We start from the raw sequence: 19,390 nt of genomic DNA on the forward strand, positions 1-19,390 counted from the left end.
CACACCATTAAGGATCACTGGAACGCTCACATTTAAGTGAGCCTATAGAGAATGAAAAAACATCGCCTCCTACGGAAAGAAATCATTCAACTAGCCCTCACTTGCCAATCACGCAATTGTGGTACAAGCAAAAAACTAGAAACGTCATAGAAAACTTATAGAAGTTGATCCAACCCCACACAGGCTCAATACCCTAAAACACAACCTGAGCCCAAGCCCAAATCAAGTCGTGCCTAATAGGAAGGCTTTCCCGCCTCATCGGTCCAAGGTTGAGCCCAACCCTACTTGAGCCCTATGCCCAAAGGCCCAAGCCCAAACTCGAGCCTAGGCCCAAAGGCCCAAGCCCAAACTCAAGCCAATAAGGCATAAACCCTAGACCACTGTTGCTGAGCTACCTCCGTCGCCGTTAGGTCTAACGGCCAGCCTATCCACCATTGCATCGGAACTACAATCATAACCACCAGGGGCCTGTCAAACTTCGCAGAAAACTTGAACAACTGCAGTCCGAAACACTTCAACACAGAATCCCAAATCAAAGCAAAGCAACTCTCAGAACCGGATTCACCAAATCATCAATCTAAAATCTAAAACGATCGACCAACGACCTCCAACAGATCATTCCCCTGCGCCGGTCGGAAGTCAAGCCTCTGTATTCCGAACTACGACCCAAAAGCCCAGATCAGAGCAATCTGATCGAAGCCTCTCAGCCCCGAATCCTCCAACACGACCACCGCCAACGCAACTGCACAGAGCTTTCCTCCGCAAACCAATAACCAGGACAGTCTCACCAAGCCGTGGCCGGTGCTGGACGCGATCGAATCTGACAGCCGCCGCTTTGCATGTCACCCTAGGCTTAGGGTTTTGACTTATTTTTTTTCATTGGGGTCCTGACCCAATTGTAATATCCTTAAACTTGTAAATAGAAGAAATGTTATCTCTATTTAGATGCTTAGAATTGTTTAGAAAGAACTAAATAATAAGTTATTAAAATGAAACCTAATTTAAGGTCTCAAGTTTAAAGTTGAAGTCAGAATAAATCTGTATAATTTTTTTCAGATACCCAAATTATTGAAATTAATATTTATGAGATATAATCTGGGGGTTGAAAGATAAAGAGAAAAAATATATTATTAAAAGAAATTTGAGATGTTGCAATGAGGGCCCTTTATTTTTACACCGCTTGATCAGGATCCTTCATTTGATTTCATTGGGGTTATATAAATACTCGTATATATCAGATTGAGAGGAGAGAGGAGAAGGGTACTCTGGATCTTTCTGGAGTCCACTCTCCTTCTCGGCTCATTGGCATGTGACGTCTCTATGTCACCAGACTCATAGATTTTGATGGCTTGACGATGGATTTGGCTAGGGCCGTGAAGTGATTCACTGATTCAGGTTCTTTCTTGTCCTTGCACCCACCGATAGCGATCAATCGAAGGCAGTGGTAAGATCGAATGATCCATAAGGTATTGGTCTTGTAGATCTTGTGCTTTTGTTTCGATTTCAATTGACGTTTAATAAATGAAGATAATATTAAGAAGAAACTCAATGGAAGGATTTGATTTAGACTGATTTTTTTTTTAATTGATTCTTTCGTTTAATCCAGATTCATGTGTTACAAATTATTCTAATCAAATACGGATTAGGATATGTAGAATATTATACCCTAGTACAACTACAAGAAGTAATCATGTTTGGGTCAGGCACACGTAATTTGAGTTTCCTTCAACACTCACCCTTGTGTCGTCCAAACATTGGTGCTTCTCACGTTGCCTCATTAAAAACTTTGCTGAGTAACAAAAACTTAGTGGGCCAAAAATAACCTCGATTGAAGAGGAAAAAATAGTACAACACCACCTACTACAATTGAAAATCATAGGTTGGAATAAGGAAAATAGTTAGCTTTTAATTTATCTATCATTGCCACCACCTACAAAACGCCTTAAGTCCTTAACCGTCGTTGGTAGCTAGCGCACCCATCTGGAGCATCTAATCTAGATTGGATTCGGGTCGTTGGTCAAGCCACGCATCCATACAGATCTGCGACGCCCTTCTAACTAACTAAACTGCCTACACTTCCAATTATGAGTTCCAAGACGAGATGGTCTTGATACTCCTTTGCCCACCACTAAAACATCAGTCAGAAAAGCCGCCACCTGCTCAGCGGCAAAACCCAAGTTGGGTTTGCACATATCCACCTAATCTCAACCTCTGTCCCTCTTCAACGCAGCTAAGGCCAAGCCAAGAAAACACACAAACTAGGGAACCTTAATGGCCAGTTAGAACATCGGTCAAAAAAGCCGCCACCTGCTCAACTGCAAAACCAAAATTGAGAGTTTCAAGGATTGATCAAACTACTTTGAAATCATGGAAGCAAGTGAAGAAGAAGATCCTGAGGATGAGAGTTTTGAAGATGAGTCGGTGGATAAAGCTTATCTGAGCTTTAAGATGACATGAATGCTATCATGGAAGCAAGTGAAGAAGAATATCCTAAGGATGAGAGCTCTGAAGTGGAGTAGGTGGATGAAGCTTATCTTAGCTTCAGAATAATATGAATGATATCAGGTAGCAAATGAAGAGGAAGCATGCTGCCTTTGAGAGTGAGACATTGTTTTTTGTCTATATAGCCTACTTAGAATCTACATTTTGAAATGTGCCAATATGCACGTCCGATTAGAACACCGTCTTTTGTAATATATATATATATATATATATATAAATATATATATATATAAATAAATTTCATAACATCTTTAGTTAACGTTTTTTTAACTTATGATTGTAACTATATTACGTATAAATTTAAGTAAAAAAAAGGCAAGCTCACAGCATCGCACGGGTCTAGTGTCTAGTTTCACAAGGCCTCCCAAGTAGAATTACAACAACAACAACAAAGGCCCGAGAGGGCCCAAACAAAAAAACACAAAAACAACTACTGGCAAACACTTGAGCAATCACACCGCAACCTACAACCATCGACAAAAAGAACAAAGCTACCACACCACAACAAAGTAGCCAACAACAAAATCCATCTAAATCGAAAGATCGAGGAATTAAGAGACCCATGACGATTTCAATGTACCCAGCCACTAAATTTCCAAATATCAGTACATACATCACCTTCATCACATCGGGCATATTCAGTCAAGAAGAGAACCAAGATAACCAGAATAAAAACTGCCTCCATGGAGGCCGGTTGAAATAAATAGGTGAGATCCGACAAATGACCAAAGAGAAAAGAATTGAAAGAGTACGCAATCTCTTGTAGCATCAACCAGTGCACTAGTTGGTAGATTCTACTTTGAACAAAGCTCTAAGGAGCCAAGAAACCGACCATGGTAGAACAAATGACAAAGGAAATCGGGAAAAAAGGGACCACTCAAGGAAGGGGAAAGACGAACTCTAAGCAAAAACACCCATGACTGCGAGCAGGGAGAAAATTGAAAAGGAAAAGCCAAGAATAGATACATAAGGCATCTAGGCGAGAGAAAATTGAAGAATGGTGACTCCCCCGACTCTCAAGCTGATGAGCCAGATCAAAAAATGATCGAGATTTAGCAAGAGAGGGAAGATGAGTAGGAAAACTGAGTTAGTGAGAAGGAAAACTGAGTTAGCTAGTGAGAATGGAGTCTTTCTTTATCTATCTAAAAAGGAGGGAAACATGTGCTAGCAACCAAGCTTTAAAGATTTGCTTCACTTTCTTCTGTCTTTGCTGCCAACACTCCTACAATATTTCACATTAAATTGGTTTGTCCAATATTTTCCGCATGTTTTTGGCTTGAATCTAGACGGTTGGCCTTGTGGAACCCAACTTTGATCTTGATACTTCCATTGCACATTTCCATATATCACATTTAAACCTGTTAGCTAACCACATTCTATGGAAACATTTGAAATCTACTTATTATCGACTTTAACATTTACTACGCAACATGCATGATAAACTTTTATATAGCCCAAAAATATGATCCCTTTAGAGAACTATTTAAGCTAAAAATGCAATTAAAAAAAATAGTCCATTGCATTTATTTGATTTAGAACAATTAAAGGTTACTAAATGAACAAGACATTTATGTAACCAGACAATAAAACCCTAGGAGAGTTTTTCTCTCAACCTAGTCTTCAACGGCGCCCTAGCCTCCTTCCCTAGTTTCCTGCTATCGCTCTCTTCTCGACTTCTCTTCATCTTATGGCTTCCATTGATGCTGTCACAGCAAGCTACGTTGCTTTCCTTACCCTCGCTGAAGGAGGCAGCGCTCCTGATTTCGGAAAGATTGGTGATGGCCTCGTTCACAGGTCCTCCCAACCTTTTCTGATTAGAAAACCTCTGACTCGCAAGCTGGTTGATCCTAAGGCAGAGACGAACGAGCTGGAAATTTATTCTTGTTCTCCTTTGAATCAATGCGTGATCGCAACAAGGTACTCCGAGGTGTGAGTTGGTGTTTTGATCAAGCCCTGGTTTGCTTTGAAGAGTATGACCGCGTCAAACCTTTTCATGAAGATCCTGCAGCTATTGGTACTGTTTCTAGCCCTAGAGACAAGGGCAAAGGAAAGTTTTAAACTTTCCTGGTCTTCTTGCCTGATACTAGAAGTATGGTCTTCTACTACTTTCATTTTAGTTTTTCTAGTGTACACCAATTAAGGTCTCTAGGTGACTAATTACTGTTCAAAGGGAGGTCAGCAGTGAGAATTTTGTTTCTTTGTTGTTAGGCTCAATAAGTGAGCGTATGTGTTAACAATGAGAGTCACCTGTCTTTTGCTTGGCAGCTTGTGCCATTTATGATTTTGGTATGAGACAACATCTGATGTACATGGCTTCTGGCCATGTATAAGTAATGAAATTATTTATTCTAAAAAAAAAAAACAAGATTAGCAAACTTTAAATCTAAACAAAACTAATCACTAAGATGAATGAATAATTAAAATGCAAGTTAAACATGGAATCTGGTGTGAAAAGTACATAGGAACTAAATAATGTTATTAGTAATAAACATCTACTTCCTTATATAACAAGTTTCCTGATATCAAGGCTCTGCTAAGCCTTCATCCTCACACAAGAGGAGGCTTTATTTATTTATTTATTTCTTAGGGTAGGGGTAACATATCAATTAATATAGGATTGAGAGAGGCATATGCAAGCTTATCTTTTCACCAAATATGGATGCAGGATTGTGTGAATTAGATTTATGTTGATTAGCATTGACTGAAGCCATAACATCGCGAAACACGTCAATTTTTTCACACAAGGCGTATATAACTAGGCGACAGATACATGTGTAGGGTTGAAAACACAATCTATCAATTTCGATTTCGCGGATCGCGCAAAATATTTATGTGTCTACTAATGTTGTATAACTTGTACTTTGCTTATAAAGTGATGTGAATCTTTCAAAAGCGATAAGGCGGAGGAAAAAAAATTTCAGTAAGCTGACCTTGGATAATTGGATTGAAACAATTTATGCATGTTGTAAAAATTTCAGCCAATTTCGTTATTGTTTCGGCTTCGATCCACTCAGTCAACCGAAAATACCTTTATAACCCTATATTTATAAATTACATTCCTCAAAGGGGAACCCCATCGAGACATAAGAAGCTGTGGTAACTGATCGTTGGATGTGACGATTGGAATATTTTATGATCATAATCAAAATATTATCTGCTTTCGACTTTGTTTCATAACCGATCCACAAAGTCAACCAAAAATACCTTTATAACCCTATATTTATAAATTACATTCCTCAAAGGGGAACCCCATCGAGACATAAGAAGCTGTGGTAACTGATCGTTGGATGTGACGATTGGAATATTTTATGGTCATAATCAAAATATTATCTGCTTTCGACTTTGTTTCATAACTGATCCACTCAGTCAACCAAAAATACCTTTATAATCCTATATTTATAAATTACATTCCTCAAAGGGGAACCCCATCGAGACATAAGAAGTTGTGGTAACTGATCGTTGGATGTGACGATTGGAATATTTTATGGTCATAATCAAAATATTATCCGCTTTCGACTTTGTTTCATAACCGATCCACTCAGTCAACCACCGTGACCTCAAACTTTCCCTATCTAGTTGTCACAAACTTTATGGGAGCACTTTCCATGATCATCTCTCGTATGGTCTCTCTCTGTTACACATGTACAAAAACTCGAGTGATATCACGGTTACTTCTTCTACCCACTACACTAATTAATAAATTAGAGAAGTAATTATAAACCTGTCAACATCCACTTGAAAAATTAATTTCACATTTTCTTTTCACAATTTTGTTTCCAATTAATTTTAATGTCACTAATGTGGTCCTGTTTAGAACAACAGCCGAGTTTGTTGAAGCCCATAGCATACGCACAGGCCCAAAGCACCACCAAGCCTAGGCCTATGTTGAGGTCTCTGCCCGACCCATTTACAAGGCTTAAATCTCAATCGCTCGAGAAAGTGCGAGGGTTTCTACAATTTTCTTTTTCCCTTTCGGCGTTTCCCTGCCAAAGCCTCTGCAGAGTCTGAAACCTATTTTCCCCTCACACTCATTTGATTAGGTCTACACAGATCTCACACCCACCATGCAATCCCAAGTGCTCGTTCTCAGTAAGCTTCGTCTCTCTTTCTCTCTCTCTAACTCTTGATTACTTCAAAGTTCACTTCTTTTAGTCCTTCGTTCATCTGGGTATGCGAGAAAGCTTGTGTTCTGGGTTGTTTGCTGCTTTAGTGGATGAGATTTGAGTTGCGGTGAGAACCCGTTTGCTCGGTTTCGCTGATCTTGGTTTGTTTTGATTGATTGATTTTTGAGCAGAGGACTCTTTGAAGCGGGAGTCTGGGAGTAAAGTGCACCATGCTAATATCCAGGCTTCAAAGGTAAGGAGAAGGATTTAGGTCTATTGGATCCGCGCGTTTTGTTTCGTATTACAATGTTAACCCACATCGGTTTTTGAGAAATTTCTTTAATAATCTGCTAAATTTGTTAGGGTTTGTGTTTTTTTTCTTTATGTTCATGGAGAGATTTTTGAGAGAGATTATAGCTTTGTGTAGGTGCTGTTCTATGTGGTTTTGGTTTTGTCCTGTTGTGGGAGAGAATTACTAAATATGAACAATGATAGTTAAATTGGAAATGAAATGAAATTTATAGGGAAATTTTGTTTCGTGTTTGTCTTGATTGTATTCTAATTTCTGGATGAGTTCGCATCAGTATTTTCCTGGTGACTATGAAACTTTAATTGCCAGATACACATACCCTTTGAGTTCCGTGAGCAGATTATGCTTCTAGAAAGTTAGACAACTTAGTTATGTAAGGGATAAGGGAAAATTATGATTTCAAGTGCTTATCGGAAATGTTTCTTTTTTGAGAAAAAAATGAGTATGTCTCAGTTCTGACACTTTTAGTGATTAAGGTCTCAGGACCATGAAACTTATAAATATTCTGATGATGACAGGCTGTTGCTGACATCATCCGTACAACCTTGGGACCGAGGTCCATGTTAAAGATGCTACTGGATGCTAGTGGAGGTAATCCTTTTGCCTTAAGTGGAAAACTTTTACTGTATTTATCTGCGTCTAGCCTCGTGCATCTCTATTATGTGCATTTGCTATCCTGAAGGATTTTGTTTTCGGTGTTAATGCACTTGCATAACTCTAACAAAGTTGTTCTCCTCATTGCTAACAGGTATTGTAGTAACCAATGATGGAAATGCCATTCTGCGAGAATTGGATCTTGCGCACCCAGCAGCAAAGGCACGATAGTCTTCTTGAATTCCTCTTTCTTCAAGTTGAATTGCTTTTGTTTAACAGTTACTTTATCCTTTATTTTTCTCTATTGGTGGCTCTTGCATGAAATGATAGTTTCTGCTTCTCGTTGTTTTATGTGCTCTCCCCAATTAACTTAATATCTCTATGTTATACTTATCAATGGTCTTCCAAAATTTGTGATGACAGTCGATGATTGAATTAAGCCGCACACAAGATGAAGAAGTCGGTGATGGAACAACATCTGTCATTATTCTTGGTATGGTTTGAGCATTAAAACCTCAAAGCAACGTGCTGCATGTGTAGTACTAATATATTATATATATATATTAATCTTTTTGTTAAGATATGATGAACAAGAGATTTCTTTTTGGTATTGATAAGTACCTGTTAAACTTTTTCCGGCAAAGTTATACTTTGCTACATTAATAGCAAAATGTAGCAATTGAACATGTTGAAAGCATATTGAAAGTTCTCTCTGAGTCATATAGTGGGAGATTTGATTCAACGGGGCACTGCTTTGAAAAGGATACATATTGAAAGCATGATTGAGGCTATACTAGATGTTTAATTATGTTACTATAAATGTAGTGCAACACATATAAAGTTATATACTGTCTCTTACATTTGGTCTGATATTTGTTGAAGCTGGTGAGATGTTACACGTTGCCGAAGCATTTATTGACCAGCATTTTCATCCTACTGTCATTTGCCGAGGTAATTTGAAAGATCTTATGATTTTTCTTTCAATTACAGCTTTAGATATTTGTATGTTTTTATAATTTTTTTTTTGTTTTATTGTAGCCTACAATAAAGCCCTGGAAGATGCTATTGCTGTGCTTGACAAAATAGCAATGACCATTGACGTGACAGATCGTAAGTTTCTTTAGTTTTTGTCTAGTCATGATCAAGGTCTGTGTACAGTATTTGTATCTAATGTCCAGAATCTGGTTTTTGAGCTCTCAGTTAGTCTAACTCATGATTAATGAGTTGGTAATATAATTCATCGAGGTTGCTACTCCTTATGCTCCTCATTATCAATTTGGGATTGATACTACAGCTTCAGCTTTTGCTTAATAGAAGTAGAAACTAGGCATAACTCTAGATCCACTGATGACACCTGTAGGGCAAAATGGAAGCTGGACACCTATATCTGTGTCCAATGGCAATTCCGCAATTGTAACTTAAACATTTATTGCGTTTCTGTGATATATAATATTTGAATCATGAGTTTAAAGTGTGACCAAGTAAAGGACAACATGTCAAAAAGAATAAACAGACTAAACTTCTGAATTATACTTCCAGTGACAGTTTTACAGTGATAATTTGGTGTATTTTTTTCCTTTGACTTGTTTGTCTTGAACAATATAATCTGCAAATCTTCAAATAATTACTTCTGGCATGCAACTTATGCACACATTGCATGGCAGGTGCAACAATGTTGGGGCTGATTAAAAGTTGTATCGGTACAAAGTTCACTGGTCAGTTCGGAGATTTAATTGCTGTAAGTACTATTTCCAGATAAATGTTTATCGATTTCCAAGTATAAAGGTCTTTTCCTTTAGGAAGATGAAAGTTATGTTAAGCTGATGTGATTGATTTGCTTCTTTTTTTGTGTACTCAGGATTTAGCCCTTGATGCCACTAGAATAGTTGGAGTGGACCTCGGCCAGGGTTTACGAGAAGTGGATATTAAAAAGTACATCAAGGTTGAGAAGGTTCCTGGTGGCCAGTTGGAAGATTCAGTGGTTCTGAAAGGAGTAATGATTAACAAAGATGTCATTGCTCCTGGAAAAATGAGAAGAAAGATTGTCAATCCGCGGATCATGCTTCTTGATTGTCCTCTTGAGTATAAGAAAGGCGAGAACCAAACAAATGCTGAGTTGCTTAAAGAGGAAGATTGGGGACTCCTCCTGAAGTTAGAAGAAGAATACATTGAGGGCCTCTGTGTGCAGATATTGAAGTTCAAACCAGATGTTGTGATTACAGAAAAGGGGCTCAGTGACCTGGCATGCCATTATCTGAGCAAGGCCGGTGTTACTGCAATTAGGAGGTTGAGAAAAACAGATAATAACAGAATTGCCAAGGCTTGTGGGGCAGTTATTGTCAACAGACCCGATGAACTGCAAGAATCTGATATTGGTACTGGGGCTGGATTATTTGAGGTTAAAAAAATTGGAGATGAGTTCTTTACATTCATCGTTGATTGCAAAGATCCCAAGGCATGTACAGTACTCTTAAGAGGTCCGAGTAAGGATATGTTAAACGAAGTGGAAAGAAATTTACAGGTATGTCTGTTTTATTTGTTTCCCTTTTTTCCCCAATTTTGTAGAATAAAACTATAGAATGCTGAAATATCTTACTTATTTAATCATGTTCTGTTCATAGGATGCCATGGCAGTAGCAAGAAATATCCTGAAGAATCCAAAACTTGTTCCTGGTGGTGGTGCCGCAGAGTTGACTGTTTCTGCTACACTGAAGCAAAAGAGCTCATCTATTGAAGGTATAGAAAAGGTAAAGCTCTTTCCTCACCCCAAAGTCTTGTATATTTGTATAAGTGATTCAAAATTCCGGAAATTCATAATCTGAACACTATGGAGGTAAGATTAAAAACTTGCTGTTGCTTCACTTTATTTGCTTTTAGAAGTAGTTTTGGGGTTAAATTTGTGTTTTTATGGTGGAACAGTGGCCATATGAAGCTGCTGCTGTAGCTTTTGAGGCTATACCACGAACATTGGCTCAGAACTGTGGGGTTAATGTCATTAGAACGATGACAGCGCTGCAAGGAAAGGTTTGATCCTCAACTTTATGGTTCTTCTCTGTTTGAGTATCATTATATTCTTTCTTTGTACGTACTAAATCCTCATTTGTATTTTGACCTCATTCTATTCCATAGCACGCAAATGGTGAAAATGCATGGATTGGCATAGATGGTAACACTGGTGCCATGACTGACGTAAAAGAGAAAAAGGTATGTTTTCTCAAGTTTTCTTCATTTTCTTGTAATGTAGTTTCATACTACAGTTTTCTCTCCTTGCTGTCCTTTTACCTAGTTAATTTTGTTGGATTTGTTATTCTAAACAGCATTCGTGTGACTGGAATGCTGTTGCCATGTTTGACCAGCCATCCCCTAGTTTTACTAAATGTTCATAATTGAGCATCCCCAGTTCAAATTTTGTATTTGTAAATATTTGCTAATTGCTTATATTTTGATTCCAGATCTGGGATGCCTACAATGTGAAGGCACAGACCTTTAAGACAGCCATAGAAAGTGCTTGCCTACTTCTCAGAATTGATGACATTGTGAGTGGGATTAAGAAGAAGCAGCCTGCTGGAAGCAAAGCTCCTTCAAAGCCTCAAGTTGAGACAGAAGGAGATGCAGATAATGAGCAAATAATTCCTGAGTGAGGATTGCCGATGTGCGAGTCATAGTGCTTCTTGAGTTGCGTCTTCATTTGACTCAAGCGAACATTATGAGTTTTGAGGAAGAGAGATGTCTTGTAGGTTTGGAATGTCCCATCACTTGGGGGCGTGTGTGTGTGTTTTTTTTTGTTCATCTCTCTTCTTCGGTCTACGAGGGGTTGGGGGAAGAATAGAGGTTTTGATGGAGATGCTAGTATCTTTCCCTTTTCATCCATCTATGGAGTACTTTCTTTTTCTTTCCTTTAGCATAGATGGAGTGAGGCATTTCGAAGACTGAGTTACCCTTTATATGAACAGTTGTGTAGACATTCACTTCTTCAGTTCTTCAATCTCAACCATCACTTAACCGAAATATTTTGTCATTGTACTTTACAGCTTTAGGGTTTTTGGAAACTTCGGTTTTTGGAGTTTAATGGTTATGAGATTTCTTCCTTGTGTACGGCATCCGGTAGTTTGTAGACAGAAAAGAGAACCAAACCTCTTCATTTGTGCAACAAATGGAGACCCAATACAAGACCACGTGTCGAATCAAAGATATACTTGTCACTCTCCTCTGGAGCCAATCTGCCACGCAATGATAGAACACAGCTTATAAAAAAGGCTTAGAACATAGAGCAAATCCATGTAGTTTAGTGACTGATCGGCAAGAGAGAATGGCAAAGAGCAAGGATGACATAAAGTATGCGACTTCACAAGCGAGGCTTAGTGAAGATGAAGCAGTGAGAGTTGCTTACGAGCATGGAACACCTCTTGAAGGTGGAAAGATAGCCCAGTCTGAGCGTGTTGATCTATTTCCGGCTGCTCATAACATTTCCAAGAGCACCGAGTCTCATAGTCATGATGATCCAAATCGACAACCACAAGATTCTAGCAATCAGTCCCAGATGCGACGTGAGCCTGCTGATAATATACAAGTTGGTCATGAATCTAACACCAATAGTGCTAGGTTTCCCAAGAAGACTGCACCTTCTCTAAATACCAAATAGACCTTTCCACTTTGTTTTTGCCTTTTCTTTTACCCTCATATATTTCTGAGTGTTTCTTGGGTAAGAATTCTCTTTGTTGTATGCTTTCAGTTGTAAGAGTTTTTCTGTTTGTCCGTTTACAAGTGCTGTCCTGTTTGCTGGTAGCAAAGGCTAATCAATCTTTGCCTTATTGTATACTTGAGTGTTTAACTGGTGTGCGAATAGTATCATTCTTGTGTTGATCAACTTGACCTATGAAAAAACCTAATCAGTAGTATTCACTTATCACCTGCCATTGGATAAAAATTAAGGGTCGAGAATAAGTGACCACGAACTTCATGGTCACCGGATAATCAGGTGAACAGAGAGTTTCTTATATGAAAATCACCAACTCTTATTTTTGTATTCAAAGGCCTTCACACCACCTTATGAGACAAAGGTTTTGATAATTATATTTCCAGTTTGTGATAATAGTAATGGGATACAAATTCAACATTTTACGAAACTCCTTGATTTATTTGCTGTTAAGAATGTGACCAACTCCAATTCTTAATGTGGTTTGAGGAGAACTGGAAGTCCTTGAGCTGGTGTAGGAATCATATCACCTATCATCTTCTCATTGAGAAGCATGATCTCCCATTTGAACTTCATCACTACATTGTGAAGAAAAGTGAGTATTGCTAGCCTGGCGTACTCTTTTCCAGGGCACAGTCTTGGTCCTCCCCCAAATGGGACGTATGTGAACGGCACTTGTGCACTTCCCTCCTCATATCTTGTAGGATCAAACTTCTCTGGGTTGGGAAAGTATTCTGGGTTCTTATTTGTTGAACTCACCGTCCAATATATCTGAAATAAGCAAAGCAACACATTAGTTTCAATCGAGTTTCCTCTAGTAGTTCGAGTTTCTCTTTTGTTAAACAGTTTGGCATGTTATGTTATGCGAGTATTTAGCTATTTAACTTACCTTCCAACCCTTTGGAATGGTATAGCCTTCAAAGGAGATATCAGTGATGGCCTCTCTAAATGTTCCTTGAAGAGGTGGAAAGAACCTCATTGCCTCACAAGCAACATTCCATGAATATTTCATCTTCTGTATGTCATCCCAGTTTAGAGTGTCATCTGGTTTCTTTGAGTTTGCTATCTCCATTTGCTCTGTTTCCAAAACCCTTCTTATTCAGTATGGTAAATAACAGCTTAGGCTGCTTAGTGATAAGTTAAAAATCAACAATCCTAACAAAACTATTTGGATCATCTAGTCACAGAGCACATCTCTCAAAAAAGAAAAAAATATGGGGAAACTTCAACCATGAAGATGCATATATGTACCTGCAAGTATCTTGTTGTAGATATCTGGTCTTTCTCCAACAAATTTCATGACAAAGGTTAAAGCACTAGCAACTGTGCTATAACCAGCAGTGAGCAAACCCATGACCTTATCAGCAAGCTCGGTTTCAGGCATGAACTTGCCTGAAGAATCAGTACTTGCAATCATGTAAGAAAGTATGTCACGCCCTGGCTTCCCACTTAACAAAGCAGCAGCTTTCTTCTCCTTGATGATGGATATGATCTGCTTCCTTATAGCAGCAGCTCCTTTACTTGCCCTATTGAAAATAGTTCCTGGAAAATTCAAAGGGATGCAATGGAGGCCCAAAGACACATCATCAAACTCTTGGACTAGTTTAGTCACACAGTCATAGTCCTCAATACCCAGAAAGAATCTACTAGCCAGAGCCAAGGTGAAGATTTTGGACAAAGGATAGACTTGTACTTTGCTCTTTCCTTCCCAATGTGTCTTGAGTTGTTGCTTGGTGGTCATGTCCATGACCCCCAAGAACCTAGCCAAAGCTTCAGGCTTGAAGAAACCCGGTGTTCGGATTACTGTGGTTTCGTTTTGGGTCGGCTTGAGAGTTGGGGTTGGTGTTGGTGAGGTTTGATCTGATTGTTGGTATGAACGCATCAGCTTTTGGAGGGAATATGGGCGCCAAGCAGTGACAAGTTTTTGCTCATTGGAAAAAATGAACTTGTTTCCAATAGGGCCACAAAATACTGCAACATTTTCACCCAGAATTCTTGTCTTGAAAACATGAGAGGAGTACTTTTTCATCCTTTTCTCCACAAATTTGTCAGGCTTTCCAAACAAGAATTCAAGTGTTTCCCCGAGAATTGGCCATCCGAAACTGCCCGGGGGAAGGTTGGTGTGGTTGGAGCTAGAGTTTTTGGGGTAAGTGAGAATGATAAGAACAATGGTGGTAACAATGACTATGATAGTAAGATAAAGAGGCTCCATGGATAGTTTGTGAGCTAAGGAAGAGCAGAGCCTCTCTTATATATATTGAATTGGAGGCAACTTGCTTGAGTTACTTAGGAGACAATATTGACAACTGAAGGCAGCAGTGTTACTCTCACGACAAAAGACCCAAGGGACTAGCAATGTTGCAGATTTTTCAGGGCAGGAACAGCAACTAGATTAAAATGACTACGATAGTAAGATAAAGAGGCTCCATGGATAGTTTGTGAGCTAAGGAAGAGCAGAGCCTCTCTTATATATATTGAATTGGAGGCAACTTGCTTGAGTTACTTAGGAGACAATATTGACAACTGAAGGCAACAGTGTTACTCTCACGACAAAAGACCCAAGGGACTAGCAATGTTGCAGATTTTTCAGGGCAGGAACAGCAACTAGATTAAAAGCTAGCACCAAATTATTCAGAAAAAGAAACAAAAAAGAAAAAAGAAAAATATTGTTTTCTACTGTTGATCTTTCCTATCAAGGTCAGCAAGAAACAAAACAAATTATATTTCTAGTCTATAAATCAGTAAGCAAACCACTGGGTTGATCAAATGCTGTACATGCATGCTCTTAGTCCCTGAAGTAGTCAAAGTCGACCACTCTTTCTTTATAGTTTTGATACCAATTTTCCATTAACCAACAGAAAATTTGAACAATGATCTAGCCCGTGATCCTCATTGTATATATTATAACAGATTCCCAATGAAAGTCTATTTGGACAACTGATATATCAAAGTTTCAAAATTCTGATTTGATTTCAATAAAAAAGAAAAAACAAAGAAGAAGAAGAAAATCATCATCTGCTCTCGTTTTCCAGGTTGAAGGTCATGCATAATTCAAGGAATCGAGCATCATATGTTCTTGGAATGCAACTTGCTTATTAATGCTTTTAGTACATTCGCATTAGAGTTATGTTGCATTAAGGCCCGGTTTGAATGTGGTTCTTAAGAAGTGCTTTCTGCAGCAATTTATACTTGAGCAGTTTGTTGTTTGTCTACCACTGAAGAAACAGGACTTTGTTACTATATACTTGATTATTTTGTTCATTTTGATTACATATGCTTACAAAAACAACTTCTTAGGGTCAAGACAATCATATATATGTGAGAAGGAGACAACTTTTTATGATAATATGATGGGAGCAAGTAATAACTGAAGAAAGTGCAGCAATTATAACTCTCAGTTCTAAAACTAACCGAGTCTTGGCTTGAAGGTTTACCAATTTGTTGGCTTTTGTGCTGCTTTTTTTTTTTTTTTTAATAGAAGTTAAACTTTGAATTTATTTATCTTAGAGCGACACTTAATTAGAGCATCTCCAATGGAATGGTCTTTTGCCACGTGGAGTGCCCAACAACTACTTGTTGAACTATTTTTAACATATTTATTTCTTCCAACCCTTGTGTCAAATTTAATACGACAAAAGACATATCATGGACATGGAGTCTGTCAAATTTGACAGCCACTAAGTAATCCGTCTTTTTTTTTTTTTTTTTTTTCACTCTTTGTTCTTCCTCATTCTTTCTCGTCTTCTTCGCACCCAGTATCCAGACCAAAGCAAAATCAAGAACATCTGCACCCAAAATCAGATGCACTACTCACTCTCAATAAGGAGGACAATAGTGGTGGTCAGAGATCCATGGACCAATTGGTAAATCTTAGAGCCACAACAAAACAAGCAGCACAAACTTTGGAAAATAAAATTAAAAATCTCAAAGCCACGCCTAAAATTGTTGCCACTGAAAAAAAAAATTAAAAAACTGCATGTCGTTCAGTTGACAAGTTTCGAAATGAAACGGCACAGCGTTATTTGTATGTCTATAATGGCTGGTGGTGGCGGCAAAACGAATCAGAGGGTTTAGGGTTTTCCGGCACTGCGACCCTAATCCAAATCCCGAATTCCAGTAGATGGGGAAAGCTTCAAGAGATAAGAGGGATATCTACTATCGAAAAGCCAAAGAAGAAGGCTGGCGAGCTCGCAGTGCCTTCAAGCTTCTTCAGATTGACGAGGAATTCAACATCTTTGATGGAGTGAAGCGCGTCGTCGATCTCTGTGCTGCCCCTGGTAGCTGGAGTCAGGTACCACATTATTCTTCTCGCTGTTCGCTATAATCCCAATTCCAAGATCCTCACTTTGATGCCAATTGTGTAGGTTTTGAGTAGGAAGTTGTATCTCCCAGCAAAGAAGTAAGTTAATCAACTACTAGTACAAATCTTATTCGTCTAAGAATACCAAGACTCTAACTTTGAGTCATTGTTTTCAGGGACGGGGATGTGCCCCTTATTGTAGCTATTGATTTGCAGCCAATGGCTCCAATTGAAGGTGTTATTCAAGTGCAGGGTGATATAACCAATGCACGAACCGCCGAAGTAGTAAGTATCAGCTGCATTTCTACATTCTGTGCTGTGAATGGTTGTATGTATTGTCATCAATTTTTTCAGCTGAATTAGTGTTGACCCTTTTAGGTCATCAGACATTTTGATGGTTGCAAGGCTGATCTGGTTGTGTGTGATGGTGCTCCAGATGGTATGCGATACTTATGGTTTTATTGTCCACCTTGTTCTGGCTTTCTTTGTGATTACTATCTGTTTAAGAATGCCTTATGTTAAGCTATGGATTGCAGTTACTGGCCTTCATGACATGGATGAATTTGTTCAGTCCCAGCTGATACTAGCAGTAAGTGTCTGGAACTCTTTCAATCTATAACCATAAGTTAGCAAGATAAGTACCTGTTTTAGAAGTATGATAAAAGTCACATGCTGTTTATGCTTGTTAGGCTACGTTTATTTTGTATGTGCTCTTGAACATTGCATTATATTGACAGCTGGTGGATCTTACTTTCAGGGCTTAACAATTGTTACTCATGTACTTAAGGAAGGTGGTAAATTTATTGCAAAGATATTCCGTGGAAAAGATACTAGTCTTCTCTATTGTCAGGTAGCTTTGGAGCTCCCAAGTTTGGGTGACTAATAGACTTGTTACAAATTATATTTCTGCATGTTATTATGATGTTAATGACTACATTTTGATGCAATTCCCATTTATTGCAGCTGAAAGTATTTTTCCCAATTGTGACTTTTGCAAAACCAAAAAGCAGCCGCAATTCCAGCATAGGTATTATATTGGTCTTCATTTTTTTTTTGCCTTAGCAGCTTACATTCTCTTTTCTTCTCTATCTGTATGTGTGCTCCTACTTTAGCAAGTTTTCCATGGAATAGAAAGAGTCTTGCAGTCAATTTCTTGAGATAAACTTGTTTAAGTGAGGCAAAACTTAGCCATGTTTTAGGGTTGTATGGACACCCTTCTGAAATATTGAATTTCAGCTCTTTGTTCAGCTAAAAAGTTGTGGTACGACTAATCTTATGGCATGTGCAGACCCCATCTTTTGCATGTAGTGGGGAGATTTATCCCATAAATCCCCTGGGGTAGCCACCCAAGGACTTGTGGCAGGGCTAAAACAGGGGAAACAATGTCAAATATGTTCATTGAAAGCTTGAAATATTAGAATACACAATACCACTGCTGATATACATCTAGGCCCTATGATGCGAAATATCATTGATGGTATTTGAGGCAACAGTCTCAGGTGGCAGCTTTCTGTTTTTCCTGTCTAACCTGCTATGCCATTCCGGAAATAAAATAAACTTCTGGCCCTAAAATTACCATAAAAAAAGAAAAAGGAATTGTGAGAAGAATCAGGCTTGTTTGGCTTTGGTTATTTGTATTATGTGAAATTCAAGTGCAGTTCTGTTCTAGATATATAAATCGCACATGAAATGGAGTAGAATGATCTGCATTGCATATGTTACAAAATTCCACTCCCTCATAAAGATCATACAGCATGTGGAACAAAATACTGAATATATTAACAATATGATCCGGTGGAATCCATCTTCTGTGTTGAAATTAACAATTGTTGTTTGTCATACAGAGGCATTTGCGGTTTGTGAGAATTATTCTCCTCCTGAGGGATTCAACCCTAAGGATCTGCATCGCCTCCTAGAAAAGGTGGGAAGTCCCTCCGGAGCAGATGATCTAGGTATTTCAATGCTTCCAAATTGAGATATTTTGACTCTTATTTTACATAATACAATCTTGATGAGCATTATTAGAAATTTTTATGATGCTTAATGAGTTCTTGCAAACAGTTGAAGTTCAAATAAAGATTACGAGCTTTATCTTGTTTTTCGATTAATGTAATTTCCTCGGTTCAACATGGCAGATTGCAGTAGTGGGTGGTTGGAAGGACCGAATAAGGTGTATATCCCAGTTTTAGCTTGTGGTGACCTCAGTGGGTATGATTCCGACCGTTCATATCCGCTGCCAAAAGATGCCAACGGAGCTTACCGAAGCTTGGATCCTGTACAGCCCCCAATTGCCCCTCCTTATAAGAGAGCTCTTGAACTGAAGAAAGCTTCCAGCCAGGGACTCACCGAGCTTGAGAACCACTCCCTGGAATCCTGACCACATTAGTCATCGCTGTCTTTTATACACTGCATCAAAACAATAGTTATTGTTAGATGTCATACGACTGAAATTGCAAATGGGATATTTCCCAATTATTTTGACAATCATTGATCTTTTTTTTTTTTTCTCTTTGTTGTTGTAACAATATGTAATTATGTATGACTCAATTAATCTTGAATTATTTACTCTAATCTAGAGTATGTTCTTAACAATACCTTGTATAAGGAGGCTCTTGATCGTTGGCTATGGGCTGCTACCGTCCACTTGAATCTGCAGGCAATAAAATTATTGATCATTAAAAGCCTCATTTGTACCGACGAGATTCCGTGAGTAATAATATAATTTTAAAGCCATGCATTTTCATGATGTTTTTTTTTTTTTTTTTTTTTTTTTTTTAAACCCCACCCCATTCCCACCCTTAATGGGGCTCGAACTCCTGACCTCTTATATATGAGACTAAAGCCTTACCACCCCACCAAACACACACACCCCATTTTCATGATGT

General features: G+C 38.5%; 4 protein-coding genes across 4 annotated transcripts; 3 read left to right on the plus strand and 1 right to left on the minus strand.

Moving 5' to 3' along the window:
- Positions 1–6,430: 6,430 nt before the first annotated feature.
- On the plus strand, positions 6,431–11,519 carry LOC133728557 (T-complex protein 1 subunit gamma). The gene is made up of 13 exons (XM_062155962.1): positions 6,431–6,591; positions 6,797–6,858; positions 7,434–7,506; positions 7,664–7,731; positions 7,933–8,002; positions 8,392–8,460; positions 8,548–8,619; positions 9,174–9,247; positions 9,368–10,030; positions 10,131–10,256; positions 10,429–10,533; positions 10,639–10,713; positions 10,962–11,519. Exons 1-13 carry the CDS (start codon positions 6,567–6,569, stop codon positions 11,148–11,150), a joined length of 1,671 nt encoding a protein of 556 aa, XP_062011946.1. The 5' UTR covers positions 6,431–6,566; the 3' UTR covers positions 11,151–11,519.
- A 180-nt stretch (positions 11,520–11,699) lies between these two features.
- LOC133728558 (SEED MATURATION PROTEIN 1) lies at positions 11,700–12,325 on the plus strand. The gene has a single exon (XM_062155963.1). It carries the CDS (start codon positions 11,819–11,821, stop codon positions 12,149–12,151), a length of 333 nt encoding a protein of 110 aa, XP_062011947.1. The 5' UTR covers positions 11,700–11,818; the 3' UTR covers positions 12,152–12,325.
- A 212-nt stretch (positions 12,326–12,537) lies between these two features.
- On the minus strand, positions 12,538–14,519 carry LOC133732355 (beta-amyrin 28-monooxygenase-like). Its single transcript, XM_062159894.1, has 3 exons — positions 13,457–14,519; positions 13,095–13,282; positions 12,538–12,976 (listed from the first exon to the last, which is right to left on the minus strand). The coding sequence occupies exons 1-3, from the start codon at positions 14,415–14,417 to the stop codon at positions 12,680–12,682; spliced, it is 1,446 nt and encodes a 481-aa protein (XP_062015878.1). The 5' UTR covers positions 14,418–14,519; the 3' UTR covers positions 12,538–12,679.
- A 1,725-nt stretch (positions 14,520–16,244) lies between these two features.
- On the plus strand, positions 16,245–19,076 carry LOC133732334 (uncharacterized). The gene is given in 9 exon segments (XM_062159864.1): positions 16,245–16,496; positions 16,570–16,604; positions 16,646–16,790; positions 16,884–16,944; positions 17,042–17,094; positions 17,263–17,355; positions 17,469–17,532; positions 18,350–18,457; positions 18,641–19,076. Coding segments are annotated over 9 exon segments (972 nt in total). The 5' UTR covers positions 16,245–16,325; the 3' UTR covers positions 18,883–19,076.
- Positions 19,077–19,390: the final 314 nt, after the last annotated feature.

The sequence above is a fragment of the Rosa rugosa genome, chromosome 2 (assembly GCF_958449725.1).
Source record: "Rosa rugosa chromosome 2, drRosRugo1.1, whole genome shotgun sequence".
Classification (NCBI taxonomy): domain Eukaryota; kingdom Viridiplantae; phylum Streptophyta; class Magnoliopsida; order Rosales; family Rosaceae; genus Rosa; species Rosa rugosa.